At 45.9% G+C, this 24876-nt stretch overlaps 2 protein-coding genes across 2 annotated transcripts in view; one reads left to right on the top strand and one right to left on the bottom strand.

Annotated features, from left to right (window-relative positions):
- Positions 1-2322: 2322 nt before the first annotated feature.
- Positions 2323-19270, bottom strand: LOC146358562 (cytochrome c, somatic). Its single transcript, XM_084814513.1, has 3 exons — positions 19041-19270; positions 6828-7002; positions 2323-4961 (listed from the first exon to the last, which is right to left on the bottom strand). Exons 2-3 carry the CDS (start codon positions 6994-6996, stop codon positions 4813-4815), a joined length of 318 nt encoding a protein of 105 aa, XP_084670639.1. The 5' UTR covers positions 6997-7002; positions 19041-19270; the 3' UTR covers positions 2323-4812.
- Positions 19271-19541: 271 nt separating this feature from the next.
- Positions 19542-24876, top strand: part of RBM45 (RNA binding motif protein 45) — a 50176-nt gene continuing 44841 nt past the window's right edge. Inside the window, 2 exon segments of the mRNA XM_084805612.1 lie at positions 19542-19709; positions 19857-20224. Coding sequence (XP_084661738.1) covers positions 19542-19709; positions 19857-20224 — 536 coding nt within the window.

The raw sequence follows: 24876 nt of genomic DNA on the forward strand, positions 1-24876 counted from the left end.
GAGTTGCACTGGTACTCATCTCTGAGGCTTCCCTCCCAGCTGGCCAGCCCCTCTCAGCCCAGTTCTAAACAAGCAGTGCCAGCTCCAGGGCACAAAACCCTCCATGGGCCCCTCCCTCAGCGAGTCTGCCTTCTCACCAGCTGCTATTGCTCTTCATCCTTTCTCGTAATTGCTACCATTTGCTTGCTTGACAGGCAGAGAGCCGGTGAGGGGCATCTAAGTAGTGGCAACTACTGTTCCTCCTTTTTAACACCATTGTTGTTTGGGCCAGAATGAGAGGCAGGTGAATAAGCCGGTTACAATGATGAAGAAGAACTCCAGGGTCTTTGCCAGTGGGTCCCTGCTGGGGCATGCCTACTCTTGACACCAGCCCTGAAGCTCCTGCGCTTGGAAGGTTCTACATTGGGACGTGGTGGGGGGGAACGACGATGACACCCCTGGGCCTGTGTGCATAGGGAGCAATGATATACTATGGCTGGGGATTCCAGCCCCTGAGCAGTTTGTCCCAGGAGGATCTGGCCCCAGGAGCTAGCTATTTTACCGTTCATAAGCACCTTTCTTCCGGGTACTGACCTCAGAGCCCGCCCCCCTTCTGCGCTGCCTTGCAGGAACCACAGAATGGCCCCATGCTCCCCAGTCAGAAGAGGAGCACGGAGTGGCCCAAACGAGGCGTGGTGGGGGGGGCGTTCGGGGGCAGGGAAGGTGGAAATGCCAGTATGACACATCCTATGTGTCAGCCGGCAGCCTCCTCCCCCGCTCCGCCTTCCCGCGGCTAGACAGTTGAAATCAGCTGTCTAGCTGCAAATGCAGGGCAGGAGAAGCGTGTAGGGAACAATCCCCTCCATCCTTCTCCTGCCCTGCATTGGATAGGCGGTTGCCTCTGAGTTCGGAGGCGGCCGCCTATCCCCATAGGATTGCACCCTAAGTTGGTTATGCTATTAAAACAGCCACTAGATGGCAGTTTCATTGATCTCTATGGAATTTTGGAAATTAAAAACTTCCCCTCCCAGCAATCACGTGGTTGCTGTCTGGAAGCCCGCTGTAAACACGAAAAGGCTCCGCAATGGGAGGACTGCGGGATTTTTCTTTAGTGTAAAGGCAGCCTAAATGGAGTTAGAAGCCCTATAATGGGGGCGGGGGGCACAAACTGCCACTGGGTTAACAAAAAAACCAGTGCTGCTATTCTGTGAATAGGATATTCTCACATTACATATTAAGAAGCCATTTTTAATGCAAGATGATGCTGTCAAGGTGATGCATGCCATATGCCAGCAAATTTGGAAAACACAAGAATGGCCAACAGATTGGAAAAAATCAACTTATATCCCCATACCAAAAAAGGGAAGCACCAAAGAATGTTCAAACTATCGAACAGTGGCACTTATTTCACATGCCAGTAAGGTAATGCTCAAGATCTTGCAAGGTAGACTCCAGCAATTCATGGAACGAGAATTGCCAGATGTACAAGCTGGGTTTAGAAAAGGCAGAGGAACTAGCGACCAAATTGCCAATATCTGCTGGATAATGGAGAAAGCCAGGGAGTTTCAGAAAAACATCTATTTCTGTTTTATTGACTATTCTAAAGCCTTTGACTGTGTGGATCATAACAAATTGTGGCAAGTTCTTGGTGGTATGGGGATACCAAGTCACCTTGTCTGCCTCCTGAGGAATCTGTATAACGACCAAGTAGCAACGGTAAGAACAGACCACAGAACAACGGACTGGTTTAAGATTGGGAAAGGAGTACGGCAGGGTTGTATACTCTCACCCTACCTATTCAACCTGTACGCAGAATACATCATGCGACGTGCTGGGCTTGATGAAGCCAAGGCTGGAGTTAAAATCACTGGAAGAAACATTAACAATCTCCACTATGCAGATACCACTTTGATGGCTGAAAGCGAGGAGGAGCTGAGGAACCTCATGACGAAGGTGAAAGAAGAAAGTGCAAAAGCTGGGTTGCAGTTCAACCTCAAAAAAACCAGGATTATGGCAACCAGCTTGATTGATCACTGGCAAATAGAGGGAGAAAACGTGGAGGCAGTGACAGACTTTGTCTTTCTAGGCACAAAGATTACTGCAGACGCTGACTGCAGTCAGGAAATCAGAAGACATTTACTTCTTGCGAGGAGAGCAATGACAAATCTTGATCAAATAGTTAACAGCAGAGACATCACACTGACAACAAAGGTCTGCATAGTTAAAGCAATGGTATTCCCCATAGTAACCTATGGCTGCAAGAGCTGGACCATAAGGAAGGCTGAGCGAAGGAAGGTAGATGCTTTTGAACTGTGGTGCTGGAGGAAAATTCTGAGAGTGCCTTGGACTGCAAAAAGATCAAACCAGTCCATACTCCAGGAAATCAAGCCAGACTGCTCACTTGAGGGAAGGATATTAAAGGCAAAACTGAAGTACTTTGGCCACATAATGAGAAGACAGGATACCCTGGAGAAGATGCTGATGCTAGGGAAAGTGGAAGGCAAAAGGAAGAGGGGCCGACCAAGGGCAAGATGGATGGATGATATTCTGGAGGTGACGGACTTGACCTTAGGGGAGCTGGGGGTGGCGACAGCCAACAGGAAGCTCTGGCGTGGGCTGGTCCATGGAGTCACGAAGTGTCGGAAGCGACTGAACGAATAAACAACAACAAAACGGTGATGCACCTATCCTGGCTGCAGTAGCAGTTTCCAAACCAATGCAAGAAACAAAGAGCTGCCTACCAACTAGGCAATTGCAAATTATAAACTATAGTCCCTGCTTGAACCTGTGGTAACACTACAAAATCAGAAAGGAGACAGGCTAAGAATACCAGAGCCTGCCCCTTTAAGAATCTCCTGATGTAACCCAGATAAGCTAGAACTTCCATTCCATGCCTTCTCACTTTTCAGGTACCAAGCATCACTCCAAATACAGAGGGCGGAGTTTCCTGCCTAGTGAATCCCATCTGCCAGGAACCCCCAATTCATACCTCTTGCCTACCCAGCTTGGTTTCTAGGTAAAAATAAATGGGCCATCTCCCCAGATGCTCTACCTATGTGCATTTTAGCTCAAACTCCCTTTTGCACTCCTGAAGGGATGATGCCCCTCCACCTATCAATCTCCTTCGCCCACCAGCGCCCTAGGGAAATAATAAATGGGGTTAGATTTTCCTATGAAAGTTATCTATCATCGAACATCGCAGACAACTCTGCTCTTAAGTCTGTCTATTGTCAGATATTTAGAATTGCTTATTTCTTTCACTTATCTTGAACTTGAAAGCAGCTTTTGATTTGGAGCAGTTGACTGATTATTTTGCTTTGCCCACAGATGGGTCCCACCTGCATTCCAGACTGCTTGTGTCCATGCTTGGAGATAAAGAGAACCATGAATTGGGTTCTGCTGGGCTGTAGCCAGGTGAGGGTTTGCTAAAAGGTGCTTCTCTGGTCTCAGGTAAATAATCTAAAGGCCTGGGGATCCTCTCTCATCCCAGATCTAGGTTTAACTGAGGGAGCAATGACAGCTATCTGAAAGTCAAGGAAGCATATCCAGCCCAGAGCACACTGCAGGACAGTTGAGTGGCTTTCCTACACAATCAGCCAAACACTCTGAAAGTGTTTTGATTTACATCCCAGGAAGCTCAGAGTAGTCTACATGAAGTTTCCAGATGCTCTACCACCCAGACACCAATTGTACCTAAACCTGCTTAGCTTCAGCAAAGTTGCTACATCACATGCCTTCAGACTATGTCCTCCATCCTAGGTCTCTGTCAGCCGATCCTTCCCTCTATTGGGAAAAGCAGCCAAGGGTGCTATGTATTCTGCCCTTGAAGGGGAACTGTGACATTGCATCAGTTATCTGAAGGAGATGATCACGTATATCAAATCAAAACCCTTGCCAGCCACAGCCATGACTTACATCAAATCTCAGACTGCACCCATTTGCAAATCTTGGGCATTTGTCCCCTTTCCAGTATATCCATACCCACTGCAAGTTTTCAATGTTTGTCACATCCTGGTTTAGATAAATGCTAATCTGTGGTCACAGCATTACGTGGATGCTAATGCCATGCTAACCTACTAGAAAATGTGAATGTAAGAATGAAACTAATGTTTTAAATTAATTTTAAATAGACCAGCATCTAGTTTTTCCAATACCCTACCAAGCACAGCAGTGTGATGGAACAGTGACCAGAATTCTATACATATGTAACGATCCTTGCCCTTGTCTTCATCAAGATTAATTGCATTTGTCAGCTCTTTCAATTTTACTGTAGCAGAGTCCCGCAGAGTGCTGAGCAGTCCCCTTTTCCATTGATTTCACTGAAAAGTTGGCCTGAATAAAACATTGCAACTGAAGTGTGTGGGTTCTTATCACAAGGGCAACGTCACTCCAATACTGCCCTGCCAGGCCTGCCAATCCCAATTTCTACAATCTCAGGCAGACTGCAAAGGCAGGTGTACTGACCTCCTGGTGGGTTGTCATATACATCCTGGTGGGTGACAAATTGTGTACCTCCACAGACAGAAGACTAAACTAAGCCCCTTTTGGTCTGTTCTGTTGTCTAATGTTACTAAACTGCAAGTTGTTTTATCTTTTGTTGTGAGCTACCTAATAGGTTTGTTATGAGGCAGACTATAAATACTGTAAATAAATGAATAAAATACTGAAGTATCTGGACATGGGTATCTATATAAAAAGACAAAACATGCTCATCCTTGTTTTGTTAGGAGACAGAGCATCTGAAAAGAGCAACCTTTATTTAAGGCACATCAGTTGTAGCAGAAGAGTTAAGCAAACTGGGAATTATTTTTACATCACAGAAACTGCAACGTTTTATGAAGAGGTTGCTTTTTTCAAGTATGTAATGAGATCTGCTCTTTCATTCTTCTTTTTAATGCCAGCAAAAATCATTTTTGTTCCAGGAATGTATTTCTTAGGGTCCTCCAAATATTCCATCAGCGTATTTTCATTCCAGACAATACCTGGAAATTTTAGAGAGTGATAAATTATCTTCCATTCTATTAACGTTTTACTAGTAGGCATCACCTACAAGTATGTGCATCCATATACTCTGAAAGAATTCAAAATCTGTTGGTTCATACAGATGAAAATAAACTTGAATAACTATGGTTAAAAAAGAGGATCGGAAAGAAAGTCAAACAAAATGCTTATTGTTTGAACACATTCAATATTTAGCATAAATCTGGCATGCTATTCACTCTTGATTCACCTTTTAAGAATCAATTTGGGATACATAAACTGATGAGTATTTTAGCCACATCAGATAAACGTAACACTTCTAGATGTCCTAGATACTTACTTCTGGCAATCAGAACTGGGTGACAACTTCATCTAATAATAAAAGGAGGGTGTTGTTATTTTTCAAATTTCACACTTTTTAAAACCCCCAACCTAATCATTATCTTCCTAAATATTAAAAGTTATTTTCAGAACCTAGTTGGAAATAAATTGCCGTGACCAAGAGCCAGCAGATCCATAACTCTTAATGGAATCTGTTTAGATGTGGAGAAGTACACAAATGTTGTAAATAAAACAAGCAAACTCTTTCTGGCAATTCTTTCAATTGATTTTCCTAGCCAACTGGTGTCATCTTTATCTTTTAAATACAGTATACAATTTGAGCTGTGATTATAGTAAGATTTTAACTGGCTGTACCGTTTAGGCTGATGTATTGTTCTCTAGCCCCACATTTAGTCTTTTGCTGGTATCTTCATACCATGTGTTCTGCGAATCTCTCCTATGCAAGTAAATATGTCAAAGATTTTGTTTCCACCAATTCTTACAATATCTGATCACTGGGCTACATCCAGCATTATGCAAGTGGATGTTTGCTTGCACAAGGGGAGGTTCCCTTCTCTTCCTCCCCGCTGCAGCTGCCTGCAGGTCAAGGGTCCTCCAGTCCCCTGGGGCAGATCTGAGGTTGGGGCAATTCAATCAACCAGCTGCATCTTTTCTGCTGGTGGAAAGACACCATTGGATAAACTCACTGCATTTCAATTTATAGAAACATTTAAAAGAAAAACACAATGCTGAAACACCACAAGCAAAATCTTCGTAATACACCATGGACAGATGCTATCACTGGTGCTCCCTCCTTCCCCAGGGGTGCCATACAATGGGCAGTAACACAGCTGTTCCATTAGTGTTGAGGTCAGGTCCTAGCTCTGGCATAAGCTCTGGTAGCATTGAGCCCTTGGGACTGGTCCTCTGAGTGTCAGCACAGTGCATGAAAGGGCCATAAATGTCACAATACACAAGTAATTAAACCCAAATCATAGGTAAATATTTGCTACAGAAAACATAAGGCGAGAGCAATCCTATGACCAGAGTCTGGGGGGCCTAGGAAATTTCAGATTCCTGGGTCTAAGGTCGGAGACAGTGCTCTGACCTTGGACCCAGGAGTCCACACTCCGGCCCCTCCCCCTCCCTGCTGGCATGGAAGGAACCACAACCCCTCCTTCCACGACACCCCAGCTAGACGGGTGAAAACACCCATCTAGCTAAATTGCAGGCAGCACAGGGGGAGCATGGAGGCAAAGATGGCTTCCGCTGCTTCTCCCACTCTGCACTGGATACTCGTAAGCCTCCACACTTGGAGGCTTACAAGTATCAAGGGCGGATCCAATAAGATTACACCCTAAGTCCCCTTTATAGACATACATTAGAAGAACTGTTTCAGAATGCATCCCTAAGTGCTGCTTTGAATTGTGAAGTAATCTTCTAGTGATGTTTTTTCCTTCCATAACTTTGGATCACATTTATTTAGGGATACTGTCATTAAACACCAGTGCTGTTTATTGTTCTGCCTTTCCTGTCCTTTATTTTACCTTTATTCTTGTTTGCCTCTGAATAAGAGAATCCAGGCGATTGTCCTGTTTTACGGCCAAAGAGACCCCAAAGATTTGGGCCTGTCTTGTGCTTTCCACTTTTTTCAACTGTGTGGCACTGAGAACACTTTTGAGCGAAGATCTTTTTACCCTTTTCAAAATCACCCATGGTAATCTATGAAAAAGAAACATGCAGAAATGGAACAATGATGTGCTTAAAATAATTTCCTCTCCTTAGCATATCTATATCTACTTTCATGTTTATAATATCTAGTAGCATGGACAGGACATAGGAAGCTGCTTTGTATTGAGACAGACCATTGATCTAGCTCAATATTGTCTACACTGGCTGGAAAGAGCCCTCCAGGGTTTCAGACAGGGGTATTTCCCAGCTCAGTCTGGAGCTGCAAGGGACTGAACCGTGTTTTTTTGTTTTTTTTACATGCAAAGCATTTATTTACTTAATAGGTATTAATATTACAATATTTTTAAACTACCCTTCATCCTTGCAGGTATCAGGGCACTGTACAAATATGATTAAAATAATACATAATACAATAAAACAGTAAAACTACATCATCAAAGAGAAAGAAGGCTACCAGTGACCCATGACCTTCCCAGCGTTCAGACCATGAATATATTAACACATTTTAATTTTAATAACATTAAAAAGTAGGTGCCAAGTGCTCACTGCTCTGTTTTTAAACTGGAAGAATAAAGATGGTGTGCCTACCACTTTCAGCTGAGGAACGTAAGTGCCTACACTGTCAGACAGCAAAACAAATGCAGGGCTTATCATAAGAGAGACAAATAATAATGACAATAATAAACCCAACAGAGATATGAAGATAATGTGAGAATAAATCTCCATGTTTTTATAAGCACTAGTGGTAATTTAGTTCAATTCAGACAAGTTAATACTTTCATTGCTTGCAATGAAAAACAGCCATTACTTGAAGTATATCTGTTCACTTCAGTGCTTCCAAATGAGATTGCTGGTCCACAGTATTGCAGAAGTACAGAAAAATCTAGTCTTGCATGTTTATCATGAAGGGTAATTGAACTTCTCACAGGTTGTTGGCCAATGACAGCAGGTTCCTAAGCTCTTAGCAAGCTAGTAAAAGGTTTGCGGACTGTTAACTATTACAGGCTTATTTATAAGCCTGTAAAAGCCTTGTGAATAATTGGGCTTGTAAATAATTGGGCTATAATTGTAGCCTAAATTATTTTAACGTTTTAGGCTACAATCCTGTGGTCTCTAGAAGGGCAGCCTAAGGACAAAGGATATAGCAAAACTCCCTCTCCACCTGCGGGGAGAGAGGTCTATAGGCGGAGGAGGGCTCGCCTTCTGAAGCGTCCTCTGCGTGGCTGTGGGGATATCTGCTGCTGTTGCTTCTCCACTACTGGAGGAGGAATGCTGGGTGGCATATTGCGAAGCTTTGGATCTGCAGGATTGAGAGCCCGCCCGTTGATGTGGCACAGCGCTGGAATGGGGTTGTCAGGGGAGCGGGGGACCATGCCAGCCCTGGAGCTGATGTAGTATATTTCCCTCATTGGAAGAAATGGGGGAGGGGGAATTCAGAACGGGAAAAAAAGTCAGAAATGCCCCCTCTGCCTTCTGCTTTGTTAGTGAGAGGTCACAGGGCATGGCGGTTCGTTCACCATGGATTCTCTCTCCGCTGCTAGACTAGCCTGCCCAATGTGAAAGCAGCTAAGGCCACAATCCTATTGATTGTGATCGGAGGCCCCTGAACTTGGAGGAGTCTGATCATCCAATGCAGGGCGGGAGGAGTGGCAGTGATGATCTTTGCCCCCTCCCTCCTCTACCCTTTTTAGCTTTTTAGCCCATCTAGTGACGGTGCTTCAGAGGGGGAGAGAAGGGGGCTGGAAGAGGCTCAGGATAAATTGTGTCCTGGCCTCTCCAGACTCCTCCCATCCCTGCCCACTGGAATGCCCCCTTTTTCCCTCTCTGAGGTTGAGTTTTTGACCTCGGAGAAGCAGCCGGCATGGTTCTCTCTGCACTGGCTGCGAGGGATGGATCTCCAACTCCCCCTTCCGAGGTCAGAGCACTGTCAGAGCACCCTCTCAGAAGGGATTTTATGAGCAATTCTATGGTCTCTGGGATGCTCTCCCAGGGACCATATGATTGCTCTCTAAAGCAGTTTGCTGGCAAACTAGGAACTGCAACAGCAGAAAGTCAAGAGTTCCGTTAAAATCAGGGATGTGCAACATGAAGCCCTCCAGATGTTGGATTGCAACCCCCATCATCCCTCACCTCTGGCTATTCTGACCAGAGCTGCAGTCCAACCTCTGGAGGGCCACACTTTCCCCGGTACTGCTTTACATTCACTTTAAGAATGGATAACTCTACTCCAGTGAAACCAGAAATTGTAAGCATATTAAACAGTCACACAGACGCGCATATGGCAACAGGAAGAAATTGAAGCAAATAAGACTTTGAAAATAAATATTTTGGGGCTGTGTAAAAAAAAATATTTAAAATCCTAAAAGATGATGCTGTTAAAGCACTGCACTCAATATGCCAACAAATTTGGAACACTCAACAATGGCTACAAGACTGGAAAAGGTGAGTTTACATTCCAATTCCAAAGAAGGGCAATGCCAAAGAGTGTTCAAACTACCGTACAATTGCGCTCATTTCACAGGCCAGCAAGGCTATGCTCAAAATCCTACAAACTAGGCTTCAGCAGCATGTGAACCGAGAACTACAGTAAGTACAAGCTGGGTTTCGAAGAGGCAGAGGAACTAGAGATCAAATCGCCAACATTCGCTGCATCATGGAGAAAGCAAGAGAATTCCAGAAAAACGTCTATTTCTGCTTCACTGCCTACGCTAAAGCCTTTGATGGTGTGGATCACAACAAACTGTGGCAAATTCTTAAAGAGATGGGAGTACCAGACCACCTTACCTGTCTCCTGAGAAACCTGTACGAGGGTCAAGAAGCAACAGTAAGAACTGGTCATGGAATAACCTATTGGTTCAAAATTGGGAAAGGAGTATGACAAGGCTGTATACTGTCGCCCTGCATATTTAACTTATATGCAGAGTACATCATGAGAAACGCCGGGCTGGATGAATCACAGGTCGGAATTAAGATTGCTGGGAGAATTATCAACAACGTCCGATATGCAGACGATACCACCCTAATGGCAGAAAGCGAAGAGGATCTCAAGAGCCTCTTGTTGAGAGTGAAAGAGGAGAGTGCAAAAGCTGGTTTGAAACTCAACATGAAAAAAACTAAGATCATGGCATCTGGCCCCATCACTTCCTGGCATATAGAAGGGGAAGAAATGGAAGCAGTGACGGATTTTATTTTCTTGGGCTCCATGATCACCGCAGATGGTGACTGCAGCCATGAAATTAAAAGACGCTTGCTCCTTGGGAGGAAAGCTATGGCAAACCTAGACAGCATAGTAAGAAGCAGAGACATCACTTTGCCGACAAAGGTTCGTATAATCAAAGCTATGGTTTTCCCAGTAGCAATGTATGGCTGTGAGAGCTGGACTATAAGGAAGGCTGAGCGCCGAAGAATCGATGCTTTCGAGCTGTGGTGCTGGAGAAGACTCTTACGAGTCCCCTGAACTGCAAGGAGGTCAAATCAGTCCATCCTAAAGGAAATCAACCCTGAATGCTCATGGGAAGGACAGATACTGAAGCTCAAATATTTTGGCCACCAAATGCGAAGAGAAAACTCACTGGAGAAGACCTTGATGCTGGGAAAGACTGAAGGCAAAAGGAGAAGAGGACGGCAGAGGATGAGATAGCTAGATAGCATCACCGATGAAATGAATATGAACTTGAGCACACTCCGGGAGAGAGCAGAGGACAGGAAGGCCTGGCGTGCTATGGTCCATGGGGTCACAAAGAGTCGGACACAACTTAACGACTGAACAACAACAACAAGAAAAAGGCAGGGAAGATACCACATACTGTATGTAAATAATAAAATGTATCCCAGGAGATCAAGAGCTCATGAAGGGAGGATGAGGAGATTGCAGAGAAGCTGAATGGATGCTTTTTGTCTGTCTTTACTGCAGAAGATTAGGGCATATACCTGTGCCTAAACTGATATTTTTAGGAATGGGGTCTGAGGAGCTAAGGTAAATAGTGGTGATGAGATGAAGTTCTAAACCAGGTGTAGGCAACCTGGTGCACTTCCATTGTTTTTGACTACAACTCCCATAATGCCTGACTACTGGCTATGCTGGCGGGGGCCAGTGGGAGTTGTAGTCTAAACCATTTAGAGGGCACCTGGTTGTCTACCCCTGTTCTAGACATGATCAACAAATAGAAAACGGACAAATCACCACGTTCAGATGGTATGTGTCTGAGAAATTTTAAAGAATTCAAATGTGAAATTATTGATCTTTTAACATAAATATGTAACATGCCCCTAAGCTTGGCCACTATACCAGAGGACTGGAAAGTGGCCAATGTAATGTCAATTGAAAAAAAAGATCCAGGGGGAATCCAGGAAATTACGGGCTGGTTAGTTTAATGTCTGTTTTGGGTAAATTGATTAATTGATTAAAAGCAAGATTAAATATAAAATGATGTAATATAATAAATATAATATAATAAAAATATAAAATGATCAAACATATAGAAGGACAAGTCTTGTTGAAGAAGAGTTAATATGGCTTTTGCAATATTGAGTCCTGTCTCAATAAACTTTTAGAGTTTTTTGTTGTGTCAACCAGTATGTGGATAACAATAATCCATAGACATGATTTACTTGGAGTGTGTTTCCATGCTATCGGCTTCACTTTGTTTGCAACTTTGTTGCAATGTTTCCCCAATCGTATCTTCTCCTTTTCCCGTTTCCACAGTCCTTAAAGACCCAGCTTATTGTTGCTGTAGCATGGGGCTCTGTGCTGTTTCCCCTGAGCTCTAATCAAATTATTTTCTTGATGGCTGGGTGGCGTCTGGGTTGGGTCTGATTACCTCATCAATGTTCCTGCCTCCTCCTCTTGCCGATTCCCCCTCCCTCGTTCCCTTGTGCTCTGCTCCAGCACGGCTGTGGAAATAGCTCAGTAATGGATCCAAAGTAAGCAGGAAAAGTCAGACTATAACCAGTCTCAGAAGAAGCGTTTTTTCTGTGATAAAATGCAGGGCTGGGGCTGAATGGCCACGATGTCATGGAAACACAGAGACCTCACTGCGCAGCCAGGTTGGAGTAAATTGCTGGTGGAAACACAGCCTTGGACTTTCCAGAGGCTTTTCAGAAAGTCCCTTACCAAAGGGAAATTTAGCAGTTACAGGGTAAGAAAAGAGGGCCTCTTATTGATCAGTAAGCAGTTTTTAAAAACCCTAAAAGGTTGGTTTTTTCAACGGAGGGATATAAACAGTGGGGTCTTCCAAGGATATGTATTGGAACAGCTGCTTTTAAACTTGTTCATAAATGACCTACAGTCATGGGTGAGCAGTAAGGTGGCCAAGTTTGCTGACAACCCCAAATTATTTAAGGTTGTTAAAACAAAAAGGGACAGTGAAGAGCTCCAAATGCATTTCTCCAAAGTTGAGGAATGGGCATAAACATGGCAAATATGGTTCAGTGTATGCAAGTGCAAAGTGCTGCATGGGGCTAACTTAAGTCTGCTAGCAGTGGCTAGAAAGGGATCTTGGGGTTGTGGTTAATAGCTGGATGAAAATATCAACCCAGTGTCTGGCTGCTGTAAAAAGGCAAATTCCACCTTGGAGATCACTAGGAAATGAATTGAAAATAAAACTACCATTATCATAATGCCTTTATACCACACTTGGAATACCGTGTACAGTTCTGGTCACTACACTTTGAGGATATTGTTGAGCTGGAAAAGATGCACAAAAGCTGCTCCAGCTGGTCCAGGGACTACAGAAGCAGGCAAGCTCCCAGAGAGCGAGCGAACAGAGCGAGCGAACAGGGGGAGCAAACAGGAGTTGGCCAGGGGAGTTGCAGTGGTTGAAGAGACAAAGGAGACAAAGGAGACAGAGGCTAAGAGGTAAGTGGGTTGCAGGAAGCCCAGGGCGCTGCCCTTTATCCTTCTGACTGGCTGTGAGCTCACCAGGAGCTTCTGAGAGCTCCAACTGAATTGGAGGGGTGTGGCCTGAGTACTCCCAGCAGCTGACTGGGCGGGAAGCTTCAGTCTGTTTCCCGCCTCCCAGCTGAGCAGAGCAGAGCAGAGCAAGCTGCTCCAGCTGGTCCAGGGACTACAGAAGCAGGCAAGCTCCCAGAGAGCGAGCGAACAGAGCGAGCGAACAGGGGGAGCAAACAGGAGTTGGCCAGGGGAGTTGCAGTGGTTGAAGAGACAAAGGAGACAAAGGAGACAGAGGCTAAGAGGTAAGTGGGTTGCAGGAAGCCCAGGGCGCTGCCCTTTATCCTTCTGACTGGCTGTGAGCTCACCAGGAGCTTCTGAGAGCTCCAACTGAATTGGAGGGGTGTGGCCTGAGTACTCCCAGCAGCTGACTGGGCGGGAAGCTTCAGTCTGTTTCCCGCCTCCCAGCTGAGCAGAGCAGAGCAGAGCAAGCTGCTCCAGCTGGTCCAGGGACTACAGAAGCAGGCAAGCTCCCAGAGAGCAAGTGACCAGAGCGAGCGAACAGGGGGAGCAAACAGGAGTTGGCCAGGGGAGTTCGGCAGGGGAGGTCAAGGGGGAGGCCCCTAACATTTTTTTTTATTTTTTTTTACTAACTTTTTTTCATTTATTTGTCTTGTAACACACACTTCCACACCAGTGGGACTCTGCTTTTAACCTCTACTGAGTAGAGGAGCAGGCACAGGCTAGTCTAGAACAATCACAAAGCTAGACACAAAAAGGGAAAAGAGGCTATGGAAGGACAAGACTCTCCAGTGGTGGTGACCTGCAAGGTGTGTGCAATGTTTGTTTTCTTGCCTGGGAACAACAAGGCCTACACCTGCAACAAGTGCAAGTTGATCACGCTGCTGGAGGAAAAAGTAAGTGGACTGGAGCGGCGACTGTCAACCCTCTGGGGAATAAGAGAACACGAAGAGTTCTTGGACAGAATGGGGGAACTACAGCAGCAAAGGGCAGACCAGAAGCTTGAAGAGCAACAGCAAGATGAGGCAGTGGGAAATGCTGAGGTGAAGAAAAATGGAGTAGAGGATACTCCTTGGAAAACGGTGACAGTTAGGAGAAGAAGAACTAGACGCCACTCTGCACCAGTGGAAGCGGTGGAGCTGTGGAACCGATTCCAGGTACTTGCAGATGAGACTGGAGGACAGCCTGCAGAGGAAGAATCACAGGGGAACCTGCATGAGAGTGAGCAAGAGGCTAAAGGTCAGTCAAACAGAGGCGATGAAACCCAGGCCTACAAGAAGAAGAAGAGAAGAGTGGTAGTAGTGGGAGACTCCTTGCTGCGTGGGATCGAGACCCAAGTATGTCGCGAAGACCCGTGGACTCGCCAGGTATGTTGTCTCCCGGGAGGACAGATTAGAGACGTGACTGAAAGGTTGCCTGCACTCATAAAGCCCACTGACAGGTATCCCTTTCTTCTCATCCATGTGGGAACAAATGATACCGCCAAGCGGAGCTACGAAGAGATCACGTCAGACTTTGAAGCTTTGGGAAGGAAACTCAAGAACTTTGGGGCCCAGATAGTTTTCTCATCCATCCTTCCAGTAGTTAGAAGAGGGATAGAAAGGGAACGAAAAATACTCCGGGTGAATGACTGGCTACGAAGGTGGTGCCGACGAGAGAGATTTGGATTCTGGGACCACGGGCTATACTTACTGGAAGATGGGCTGTTGGCTAGGGATGGGTTGCACCTCACAAAGGCTGGGAAGAATGTGTTTGGCCACAGCATGAAGAACTTCATCAGGCGGGCTTTAAACTGAATCCTACGGGGAAGGGAGATGTAATGTTGGGGGTAACAATGGACGTAGGCGCATGCACTGCAATGGAGAGAACAGCGCTGATAGCGCCCAATAATAGTCTTCAGACACATGTAGGAAGAAAGCCAGACTATGAAGCACATGGTCTTCGATGTCTATATACTAATGCCCAGAGTATGGGAAACAAACAGAACGAACTTGAACTCTTAATACAGGAGGGAAATTATGACTTGATAGGTATAACTGAGACTTGGTGGGATGACTCTCATGACTGGAATACAGCAGTTGAAGGATATAACTTGTTCAAAAAGAACAGGAGGAACAGAAAGGGAGGCGGGGTTGCACTGTATGTGAAAAATACATATCTCTGCACAGAAATACAGGAGGAGGAGCTTGGTAGCCCCATCGAGAGCATCTGGGTTGAAATAAATGGAGCAAAGAATAAAAGGAACCTGGTGGTTGGAGTCTACTACCGGCCACCCAATCAAGGAGAAGACAAGGATGAAACTTTTGAAAATCAAATAGCCAATGTTTTAAGGAAGCATGATGTAGTAGTAATGGGGGACTTCAATTTCCCCGATATTTGTTGGGAGACAAATTCTGCAAAACATGGCCCCTCCAGGAAATTCCTGACTTGTGTGGCGGATAACTTCCTCCTACAGAAAGTAGAGGAAGGAACTAGAGGATCAGCTATCCTTGACTTGATCCTAACCAACAGAGATGACTTAGTGGATAAAGTAGCAGTTACAGGAACTCTGGGGGAAAGCGACCATGTTGTACTTGAGTTCTTGGTTCTAAGGGAAGCAAAAGCCGAGTGTACTCAAACGCGTACCCTGGATTTTAGGAAAGCTGATTTTAATAAACTCAGAACAATGATCAGTAAGGTCCCATGGCAAGCAATGCTAGCGAGAAAAGGAGTCCAAGATGGGTGGGAACTTTTAAAAAAGGAAATTCTCAAGGCACAATCACAAACAATTCCAACAAGAAGAAAAGGTGGAAGACAACAGAAGAAGCCAATGTGGCTTCACAAAAAGCTTAGGGATGACCTGAAAACAAAAAAGGACACATATAGGAAGTGGAAAGAAGGCCAAGTAACAAAGGAAGAGTACAGGCAGGTAGCACAGAATTGCAGGGATGGCGTCAGGAAGGCTAAAGCGGAGAACGAGGTGAGGTTAGCGAGGGATGCTAAAAACAACAAAAAGGCTTTCTTCAGCTACGTGCATAGTAAAAGGCAGAGGAAAGAAATGGTTGTTCAGCTATTAAATAAGGATGGCAAAATGATAACAGAGGACAAAGAAAAGGCAGAGGTGCTCAATTCCTACTTTGGCTCAGTCTTCTCCCAAAAGAGGGTCTATGACCCCCCTGGCAAAGGCGAAGTACAGGCTGAAGGGGCAGGATTGCAGCTTGAGATCGACAGGCATATGGTCAAGGAACACCTCATTACTTTGAATGAGTTCAAATCTCCAGGGCCAGATGAACTGCATCCTAGAGTCATAAAGGAACTGGCAGAAGAGCTCTCAGAACCGCTGTCTATTCTCTTTGAGAAATCATGGAGGACCGGGGAAGTGCCAGATGACTGGAGGAGGGCTAACGTTGTCCCTATCTTCAAAAAGGGTAAAAAGGAGGAACCTGGGAACTACAGACCAGTCAGTCTGACATCAATCCCTGGGAAAATTCTGGAGCAGATCATAAAGCAATCCATCTGGAAGCACCTTGACAACAATGCAGTGATTACTCGAAGCCAACATGGATTTGTCAAAAACAAGTCCTGCCAGACAAATCTGATCTCATTTTTTGATCAAGTCACTTCCCTTGTAGACCGTGGGAATGCTGTAGACATCATATACCTCGACTTCAGCAAAGCTTTCAACAAAGTGCCCCATGATATCCTGATGAGCAAACTAGCTCGAAGTGGGCTAGATGAAACAACGATCATGTGGATCCACAGTTGGCTACAGAATCGGACCCAAAGAGTGCTTATCAATGGGACCTTCTCAAGCTGGGGAGAGGTAACGAGTGGGGTACCGCAGGGCTCAGTCCTGGGCCCAGTGCTCTTCAATATTTTTATTAATGACTTGGAGGAGGAGGTGCAGGGAATGCTGATCAAATTTGCAGATGACACAAAATTGGGAGGGATAGCTAATACTTTGGAAGACAGAAACAAAATTCAAAGTGATCTGGATAGACTGGAGTGCTGGGCAGAAAACAACAGAATGGCATTTAATAGGGACAAATGCCAAGTTCTGCACCTAGGAAAAAGAAACCAAATGCACAGTTACAAGATGGGGGATACGTGGCTCAACCACACTACGAGCGAGAAGGATCTTGGAATTGTCGTCGATCACAAGCTGAATATGAGCCAACAATGTGATGTGGCTGCAAAAAAGGCAAATGCTATTTTGGGCTGCATTCATAGAAGCATCGCTTCCAAATCCCGGGAAGTACTAGTTCCCCTCTACTCAGCACTGGTTAGGCCTCATCTGGAGTACTGTGTCCAGTTCTGGGCACCACACTTTAAGAAGGATGCAGACAAGCTGGAGAGGGTTCAAAGGAGGGCAACAAAGATGATCAGGGGACTGGAAACAAAGCCCTATGAAGAGAGACTGAAAGAACTGGGCATGTTTAGCCTTGAGAAGAGAAGACTGAGGGGAGATATGATAGCGCTCTTCAAGTACTTGAAAGGTTGTCACAGAGAAGAAGGCCAGGATCTCTTCTCGATCATCCCAGAGTGCAGGACACGGAATAATGGGCTCAAGTTACAGGAAGCCAGATTCCGACTGAACATCAGGAAAAACTTCCTGAGTGTCAGAGCAATACAGCAATGGAACCAATTACCTGGGGAGGTGGTGGGCTCTCCCACACTGGAGGCCTTCAAGACGAGGCTGGACAGCCATTTGTCAGGGATGCTCTGACTTGGATTCCTGCATTGAGCAGGGGGTTGGACTCGATGGCCTTGTAGGCCCCTTCCAACCCTACTACTATTCTATGATTCTAAGAGGCTAGAGCAACTTTCCCCAACCTGGGGTCGTCCAGATATTTTGGACTACAATTCCCAGCATTCCTGACCATTGGCCATGCTGGATGGAGGTGATCTAAGGGAACCAGGCTGGGGAAGACTGGGCTAGAGCTACTCCCCTATGAGGAAAGGTTACAACATTTGGGGCTTTTTAGCTTAGAAAAAAAAGGTGAATAACTGGGGACATGATAGAGTATATAAAAGTATGCATGGTGTGGAGGAAAGAGAGATTTTTTTCCCATAATGCTAGAACCTAGGGCCATTCATTAAAGTTCCATGGTGGGAGATTCAGGGCAGATAAAAGTACTTTTTCACAGACCCCATAGCTAAAATATGGAATTCACTACCTCACGATGCGACGACCACCAACTTGGCCAGCTTTTAAAGGGGATTAGACAGATTCATGGAAGATAAGGCTATCAATGGCTACTATTTATAATGTTTCCAGCTATATATTACCTCCAGTGAAAGAGGCCATAATGCCTCTGAATACCAGTTGCTGGGGAACATGAGTAGTGTTATTCCACTCATGTCCTGCTTGTGGGCTTCCCATAGGCATCTGGTTGGCCACTGTGGGAGCAAAATGCTGGATTAGATAGGCTTTTGGTCTGATCCAGCACAGGTCATCTTATGTTTTTATTCCAAAATTCACATTATGGCAGCATCTGAATTAGGCCAACTCCAAGGTCACAAAATAGCATGCAAGCTTTTGAGTTCTCCAGAACTCTTAATCAGGCTCAGTCTTCCCCAAACTAGTGCCCTCTGTTTTGGATTTCAACTCCCAGCAGCCCCAGCTAGCATGGCCAGTGGTCAGGAATCCTGGGAGTTGTAGTCCAAACCATCCAGAGGGCACCAAGCTGGGCTAGAACCGAGCCTGATGAGTCATGGAGAACGCAGAAGTTTGCACAGTATTTCGTGTCCTTTGAGTTGACCTAATGGCTATATTACCCTAATATATATTCTGGAATTTTTCTCATAGCCATCACAGCTATTTTTGCTTTTTCTCATGTTCCTCACCCAAAGTACGCCTCAAGTAACACTAAGGTGCTAAACTTTGAATAGAGTGAAGCTTTATTGATAACCTATAGAGTTCGTGTTTAAAAATAGTTTCTAATTTTTCCTTGGAACACTGAGTGGCAAGAGGCTAAAAAGTCGCTGGAAGACTTTTTAATTCAGCCACTGTTCCTGGGCTTTCTGTGACTGCTGCTGTTCATTTACAGATTGTTACTCCCCCCCATGTCTGGGGGGTGGGGATGATATAAACTGAATAACATTTTATTGAGGACTAGGCACTTTAGAACAGACCTAAAACTAAAGTGGGAGAACCTCCAGCTCCAGTGCTGCCTACCTTCGATCCAGGCTAGAACAGGGCGCCTTCCTACGCGGGCCTGGCCTCTTCGCAAAGCCCGGCCCACCGCTAAACCCTCCCGCAAATTAGCCACTTCAACCCGGAGGGGCTGGTGGCACACTTCGGGCACGCATCTAGCAACAGGTGCCGCCAAGGCCGAGGAGAGGATGGCGTCACAATGGAGCCGCAAAACCACAGGTCAACGCGCTGCGCCATTCTGGCTGCGGCTCGAAGCGTTCTAGCCAGGAGGGCGGGGCATCTGCGGCGGCGGTGTGCGAGAGCTGTCCTCTTCCCCAACAGCCGTCGACGAGCAGAGCCACCCCCCGCGTGCGAGCAACGAGCCCTCGCGCGTTCAACAGCCTGCGAGAAACGGAATGACCCGATTGGTTCGGAGCGTGGCCAATAGCTGTTCCGCTTACTGCTGTCCTCCCGCCTTTTGGGCATATATTAACGGGCGAAAGGCCATTGGTCCTTCGCAGAGTGGGCGTTGAACCCGGGGCGATGTTTGGTTGCTTACACGGGCGGGCGGGCGTGAGGGGACAAAAACGCTGTCTCAGTTCCGCCTCGTCAGAAGGGGTCGCTGTGGGCACCTGTCTTGTGGCCCCTCCTGGCAGCCGGACTCGGAGCGACCACAGACGCAATGAAACGACCTTGGCGTTGCCGCGTTCTGTTTGAACGGCGGCTTAGAAATAGGAGAGTGCGCCATAGAGGGGAGCGTGTCGGAGGGCAGAGTGGCTGTTCGATGTTTTGTGGTTCTCCGGGACGCCGCGGCTTTCGAGCGGGAAGCGGAAGCGGGTGTGAGAGGAACTGTTTAAGCCTCCGCGGGCTGGGCCGACTGAGGTGAGCTTCCAGCCTTGCGTGGGAAATGGCGGCGCAGGATCGCAAGCCCGGCGCTGGAGGAGACCGCCGTGGAGGAGGCAAGAGCCGCTTCCTTGCCCAGGATTCCGACGGTCCCCCCGCAGCCGCTTATTCGTGCTGCTGGGCAGGGAGGTGCCAAAGGAGAAGGTCCGGGAGCGCTTCGCCCCGTTCGGCGACATCCAGGATACGTGGATGCTGCGCGACACGCGAACCCAGAAACTCAGCGGCGCCGCGTTGATTAAGTGCGCGCGTAGCTCGCAGGCCTGCCGGGCCTTGGAGGAGCTGAGCGGCCGGTGTTTTTCCTGGGGCGAGAGCAACGCATGCAGGTGACGCGCTCGCTCGCCTTGCGGTCCGTTGCGCATTGACTCCCTGGCACTTACTCCTAGTGAAGCGTGCACCCCGTTGCAGCGCAAACCCGGAGCAACGGAAGCCCTCCAAGACATTTGGCCCCCTGCTGGGCTTGCTTTGTTTTGTGATTCTTTCGGAAATCGCCCTGAGATCAATTGTTACGGGGCTACTAACAAATGGAATAAATGCTATCCCCATGTCAATCAGGTGTAGGGGAAACGACGACAAAAAGTGGGGACTCGAACCCCAGCCGAGTTCTCTGTTAAAATGTGCACGACGCTGGGCGATTTTCGTTCCGTTCCGCATGAATGCTCGCTCCACCGGTGAGGGGGAAAGGAGGCCTGGAATGGTTTGTGTTTGTACAGCTTCCCTCATGCTGCCCTCGAGCTGAACTGCAGGCTTCCTTTCCTACCTCTGCCCCTTTTCCTGAGAAGTATCTATGTGGAATAGTGGGGATCAGTATGAACCCTCTGCCACAGAGAGTTTAGTCATAGAGCCATTCAGCCTCAAGACATGTGAAGCTATGTCATAATGGAGTGCCTCTGAGCATGTGCAGATGATGCTTCCCTCACTGCTGAGTAGCCACAGACGTAACCCTTTGCAATCTAGCGTTAGGTGGTGGTTACAGGCAGTGATCTATTACTTTTAGCATTAGGAGTGGATGGTTGTTCTGGCATTGTCAGTCTGTGCCCCATTAAACAGGTTAGCCTTTAAAGGAGCCTCAAAGTTGCCATTTTGATTACCACAGCAGGAATTTGTTAGTATGGCGAAGGGATTTTGGAAAGGAAGACAGAGCAGGGAAGCGTGAACTCTTGAAACTTGCATATGACATTTGGAAAACATTACAGAAAGCAACACCTGGGTTTCTGTTGTGCTTGTAACCACATGCCAGTAGGTCAGGAACAGATAGTAACAACTCATGAATATCCACAATTTCAAAGCTGACATTCACATGTGACAAATTTTGTGAATGTCTGACGAGATACAATGGTGAATATTGATAGTCCCGTAAATGTGATTATCCTGCATTTACTAATGTATCTCTGAAATGTTGGGAAATGTATACATTTGGACATTGACAAAATTCATCCAGGTTTGTTAGTGTTCAACATTCTGATAATATTTACTGTAACACACAAAGGATGTGCAGTATAATCCTATGCATGTTTACTTAGAAGTAGGTCCAGGTGAGTTAAATAGAGATTACTCAAATTCCTGCAGTCTCAATTACCACATATGAGTTAATCCACTAAGGGTGAGGTAAATTATCCACAAAACTCAACTCTGCAAAGTATTACATTTTATAACCTCACTTATAATTTGGGATCTCTTCCTTGGGAAGAATGACAGCCTTCACCCTCTTGAGTGCCAGAGCACACGGTCAATCCAGCCTGCAATGTGGGAGTGGCTTTTCATTCTTTCGCTGTATGTGGCAGGTTTCTACTTTCTGTGTAGATACTGGGACTGGCAGGAGCTGGCAGTGTGTGGAAGGCCCCTGTTGGATCCTGACTTTGGAATTAACTGATTAGTATGGTTATGACATGTATTTTTTTATCATGGTTATGACAGTTGAGGCATAATGCGAAATCATAACTAAACCAAACTAGTGGCGGGGGGGGGGGGGATTTTTGAATCAGAACTCTTTCCAGAAACTTCAAGAAAATGTTCCAATGCCTTAAATTGGTTGTGATATTATTTAGCAGGTGAGCTTATATTAGTAATTTTTTTTAAACATACCATCTTAATTTTACAGGCTGAATCAATATATCATTTTTTCTTATAGCTGGAAGTGAGGTACTATATTAGGGAAAAATCAGTTAAGGGCACCTATAGCACAATCCTGTGAATACTTACTTTGACATAAGTTCTGCTGTGTTCAGTCTTCAGGTTTAATGTGTAAATATTATAAGACTTGGCAGGTGAACTGCAGCTGCTTTCCTTATTTATTTATAATTAAAAAATGTTAATGAAAATTGTTAGCATAATTTTACCATGCCTAATGGGCTATGTATTTATAATTTATACTTTTGCATGCTCCTTGGGATCTGAAAAACAATTACAGTTTTGAAACTGCCCAATTATTATGTTACTGGTTAATTTAGGGCACAGTCTTTTGCACATTTAGACAGAAAAAAATCTGACAGTTCCCAGCAAGCTCCAGCCAGCATGGCTGCCTCGAGGGAAGCTGGAATGTTTTTCTGTCTAAATGTGCATAGGATTGCACCTTTAGGAAGCAATCCTGTGGCTGCTAGTCACCGGCTAGATGGCCATAGGATATGTGGTTTTCTGGGAACCAACCTTCCTCCCCCTTTAGCTTTGCCTTGCAGGCAGCGCAGAACAGCCCCGCACTCCGCGCTCAGAAGAGGAACGCAGAGCGGCCAAAACAGGGTGTTCTGGGGCAGAGAAGGCAGAGAAGCTGGTACGATGCATCCAATGTGTCATCCGGCAGCCTCCTCCCCCGCTCCGCCTTCCCATGGCTAGACAGCCAAAATCGGCTGTGTAGCTACAAATGCGGAGCAGGAGAAGTGCTGAAGGAACAATCCCCTCTGTGCTTCTCCTGCCCTGCATTGGATAGGCGGTCGCCTCCAAGTTTGGAGGCAGCCGCCTATTCCCATGGGATTGCGCCCTTAATGAAACAATGTATGTTTAAAATGGAAAATTTTCTGTGGAAAAATATAGCAGCCCCACATTACTGATTAGGGGAGGGAATTTGTCCAGGCGATGGGGATAGTTGATATTTCCAGTTGCTAGATCATGGTTTCTCAGTTGGCTGATGTGACATCTGAACCCCACCATAGAGTATAAGTTGAGGTAAGATACTGTTTGGCTCACTTCATCACCACTGTTTTCAATGTAGGTGTTTTTGGCAGAAAAGAAAGCTCCTGGAAGCTTACTAGGGATGTACGAAAATCACTTACCTGTTCGTGGATTATGCTGATGGGGGGGGGAGGCGCTCCATCCCTCCCCCCGGAATCCTGGACGGGGTGGGGATGCGCTCTGTTCCTCCCCTCCCCCCAGAATCCTCCTTGGCCGGCTGTGCTCTGCGGCGGCTCCGTGGAGAAGCCAGCCAGGCCAGAGCCGTCCGCAGCCGGATTTCCAGCCGCGGAGAGCTCAGGGGGGGGGACCGCGTACGCAAATGGTAGCAGCTGCAGCCGCCATTTGTGTTCCTTATTTTTGATGTCTTAATCTACATAAATATTTACGTAGACTAAGACGGCGAAAATAAGGGGAGCTTAAATAGCGTAGTGGACACTATTTGCGTTCCCCTTATTTTCGCCGTCTTAGTCTACATAATTATTTACATAGACTAAGATGGCCCAAAATAAGGAACGCAAATGGCGGTGGCCGTAGCCGCTGCCATTTGCGTACGCCTTTTTTTTTTTTTTTAACCCAGACGTTTTAGGCTATGTAAAAACTTACGTAGCCTATCACGTGGGTGTAAAAAAACAACGAAAAACCTGCAAGCGGTGGCGGCGGCAGCCAGTCAGAAGACTCGCCGCTGCCCAGAAGATCCGTCCCAGATAAGTCTCGTCCTGGGGGGATCCATGGGGGAGGGGCGTTCCGCCACAGATTTCGGGGGGCTGAATGCACTGGCATTCGGCCTCCCCGAGATCCGTGGCGGAATTCTCTGCCATCCCTAAAGCTTACAGTATGTTCACAAGGATCCATCTACTCGAATACGAATCAACATTCCAAAGTCCTTCACTGAAGAAAACCTTTGGGATATGTTTAAGGTACTAGTGTAGCATTACATCAATCAGTACTCTATAGCACTTTAATTTCCCAGTCCAGTTGAGGTAGGTGAATCATTCCTGCTCTGTCTGACTAGCTTGTTTCTCTTACTTGAACAAGTGTGTCTGTGACTTTTAGAGAATAACAAAACTATGCATTGTTAAGACAAGCAAGACACATCTCTATATAGTACAATTACGATGATTAGAAATATAATAGAAATAGTGGCTAGCATATTTCTTAATAAAATTACAGTTCTGTTTCTTTCAGCCAACAAAATAGTTATCATTAGGATCTTATATTTACTTGTCTGGCAGACATGGTTGACAGAAATTAGGGGATCATGTTTGATAGGCTTCTTGTTCTTCCAAGGTTTCTCTGCTCAACCATGTTAAAATTTCAGTATTTATAACAGTCTGACGTTACCTCAGGACCTTTATCTTAAACATCTATGCAGCTTGACTCAAACTGGAGCTTCAGACAGTTCCTACACCTAACTAGAGAAGTGCATTCACTGACATGAACAGGCTTACAGCTAACTTCAGGAGCGTCCTTGTGAAGGCCTGTCTTCTGAGTTAAGGAGCTTTTCTCTTTTTCCAAGAACGCACTGTGCACCTGTGAGAAGCTCCCTTACCCCCGATCTAAGAACATATTCTGCATTTAAAACTAGGTGATAACATATACAGAACTAATCACTCTGCATGTACAGTTAGCACACAGAGATTATAATGAATAACGCTTCTAAGAAAGGCAACACATTCTTGTAAACAGTGTACATTATATTAATACTTTGTGACACACAGAAGTTTAGGAATGAAATGCCATTTCTCCTATCTACTTTTGAACTATTGCAATACAATCTTACCTCATTTTTAAAAATTGTATAGGTCTATGGAGA

The sequence above is a fragment of the Heloderma suspectum genome, chromosome 1 (assembly GCF_057233095.1).
Source record: "Heloderma suspectum isolate Gila_16-S chromosome 1, 16-S_ref, whole genome shotgun sequence".
NCBI lineage: Eukaryota > Metazoa > Chordata > Lepidosauria > Squamata > Helodermatidae > Heloderma > Heloderma suspectum.